Consider the following 2,769-nt stretch of genomic DNA (forward strand, 5'->3'; position numbering starts at 1 on the left):
TATCCTGGATATTGTAAAGCATTATGTGCAAGACCAAGAATACAAAGCTGACGTTGAAATGATGGAGCCAAGATGACAGCGAAACACAAGAACAACTGACACGCCGGCCTCCTGCTGTCTCTGTGGTGTTCATCCCTCTGAAGTATTCCTCGCATCCTTACCCGCGCTGGAAACGGTGCCTGTCATCAAGAAAAGCTGCTGTGTGGCTCATGAAAACAGTCTTGTACACAAGTTTAAAAACCATAAATTACCTAACCTTTCAGCATCTAGCAAAATCTTCCCTACTTCACCTGCCAAGTCTGAGATAGATGTAGAGGCAGGAAATCTCGGTAAATTGCAACATTAAGTACCATCACAAATAATCACTTTTCACAAATAATTCAACCTGCGTAGGACTTGCATAGGCTCTGGAAGACCTGAAAATATTAGCAAAGCAGGGAGAGTTGCATATAAAGACGTTTTTTCAAATCCCAGATTATTCACCATATTGCCAAAATATGAATGTGCGTCATTAATACAATTGTCAGCGTTTCAGGTGGGTGATGAAATTCTCTTTGAATCTGTGATTTTATGTCTGCTCACAGAGTAGCTGTCCATGCTTTTCTCCCCTCTAGGCCTGTGTAAAACAGACAGGATCCATCTTTTATCCCTTGTAACTGTGCTGTACAGGATGAGATATTGAAGTTCTAACCTCACAGCAGTGGCTTCCAGGCCCAGCACTTGGTGGTAAGAAGCAGACTAAAGAAAAGATGCATTTCTGGGTGGATAAGCCAGTGATGTTGTGACACATGGACTGCCAAAAAATTAAAAAGCTTTCTGCAGGAGGACAAGTTTGGGAGACTGCCTTCCGGAGACTAGGGACACGAGAATTGCCATGCTTTGATTCTAAAGTTCTTTTAAAGTGCATGGCAGCAGACCAGAATAGTTCAAAGCAGACCCAAAATGGAAGGATAAAATGAAGGTGAATGTGAATGAAGGGGAGAAAGAGGAAGAGAACAGAGTGAAACATACACAGATGATGGCTCCAGTGACCCTGGGGCAAGGCACAGAAGAAAAAAGGGTGAGCTCGTGCCTTTCTGGCTACATCTGCTGGCTGCCTGGGCTTCCAGCTCTCCTTTCCTGTCCAGAGTTCTTGGTTGACCCCGGGTCCCGGCACCAGTTCTGATGTCATCTCTGGGAAGGACCACAAGAAAGCGAGAGCCTCTGTGTTTACAGGATAGACGTTTGTTGTCTAAAGAAAATTTTGTAGGCAAGCACAGTTTATTACAATTCTATAAAGTGTAGGAAGACTGACAATGCTGTATGAAAAGTGTGTATTCATATGTATGAATCTGGTTTAGCTCCTTCAGCTTTATCTCACACACACACACACACACACACACACACACAATTTTCTTCATTGGGCTATGATGCATAGTCTCTCTGGCATTCTAGAAAAACTCCAACTGACTAAACTGATTAGAATGATCATTTTAATTCCATTAACTCACCACAGCAACACATGCAATTATCAACCTAATCAAAATGGTAATACTACGATTAATATTGTAAACTTCATTATCTAGAACCTGGGACGGTTTTTGATCTACTGTTATTTCACCAATGGGTATGCTGAGGCCTGACAATATAAGTGATATAAGTGACTTATCCAGGGCCACAGGGTGACTCAGAGACAGAAGGCAGGATGACACAAATTGACTAAGAACTTCTATCACAAGGAAGTTTTCAGCTTGTAGTTTTAGCGAGGCAAATTTTCAGCAGTAATATTTTAAAACAAACTGTTTTCTCTAAAGCAGTCCTGCTTGTCTTCCGCCTTTAGCTGTCTTATGTCATTTAAGGAGTTTTCTGTTTTCTTCTTCACCTGAAAATATGATTCTGAAACAACTCTTGTCGACCCTCCAAAAACTTGCAAATCTCAGGGCCCCAAACAGAATTCCCTTTCTTTTTGCATATTTTAATTTCTTGAGGTTTTGTTTTGTTTTTGTTGTTTGCTATATGATGGTGTGTTTTTGTTTAGTCTAACTCAGAAGGAGTAGGCTACTTTACACTCTGACAATTATATTTACTAGTCACAGACCTTTTTCTATTCTATGTACTTAGCACTTCAAATACTTGTTTCAGGTTAATGCATGCTAATTTTGGATTGTATGTGAAAACTACTGAAACTCTGGGGAAAAAAATCAGCTATCATCCAAAACCCGTGAGATCACATCCAACTCCCAGGTTTTATGTATATACTTATTAAGTGCTGAAGCTAATGCTGTATAAACAGGTCACTCTTTGCTCTCCACCCTTTTCGTCTAAGAACGAGGTGAAGATTAAATGCCGAATCTGAGTTTCTCGGCGTGTATAAATCTCTCGATTTAAAGAGTCGCCTCAGAGCTGGAAGAAGGCGATGACCCTATCGCGCAAGGCGGGCACTACCCGGCGGGTCACTGAGGACCGCATTCTGTTCTCCGATAAATCATCGGCAGTTTCCGACTCTGGCCGGAGCCGCGGCCTGCCTCGCTGGAGCCGCCAGAGGGCGCTGTGGCCCCGATGCGCGGCCCCGACCCCGCGGCGCGTACCCTCCCCCGGCGTTCCCGGCACCGCCCTGTCCCGGCGTCCTTTGCGGGTAAACAGACATGGGCGACGAGGGGGACCCTCAGGACGCTGCGCACAACATGGGCAACCACCTGCCGCTGCTGCCCGGTAACGTCCCGCGGGGCCAGTCCCCGGCAGCGGGTGGGGGGCGAGGCCCAGCGCCGCTCGCTGCGCGGCGGGGCCGGG

General features: G+C 45.2%; 1 protein-coding gene across 1 annotated transcript in view; it reads left to right on the forward strand.

Annotated features, from left to right (window-relative positions):
- Positions 1-2,589: 2,589 nt before the first annotated feature.
- Crbn (cereblon) overlaps positions 2,590-2,769 on the forward strand; it is a gene marked incomplete in the record, with an annotated part of 23,544 nt that continues 23,364 nt past the window's right edge. The window contains 1 exon segment of the mRNA XM_013513747.1: positions 2,590-2,691. Coding sequence (XP_013369201.1) covers positions 2,625-2,691 — 67 coding nt within the window.

This window comes from Chinchilla lanigera, unplaced genomic scaffold, assembly GCF_000276665.1.
Source record: "Chinchilla lanigera isolate Chin_1 unplaced genomic scaffold, ChiLan1.0 scaffold00020, whole genome shotgun sequence".
Taxonomy (NCBI): domain Eukaryota; kingdom Metazoa; phylum Chordata; class Mammalia; order Rodentia; family Chinchillidae; genus Chinchilla; species Chinchilla lanigera.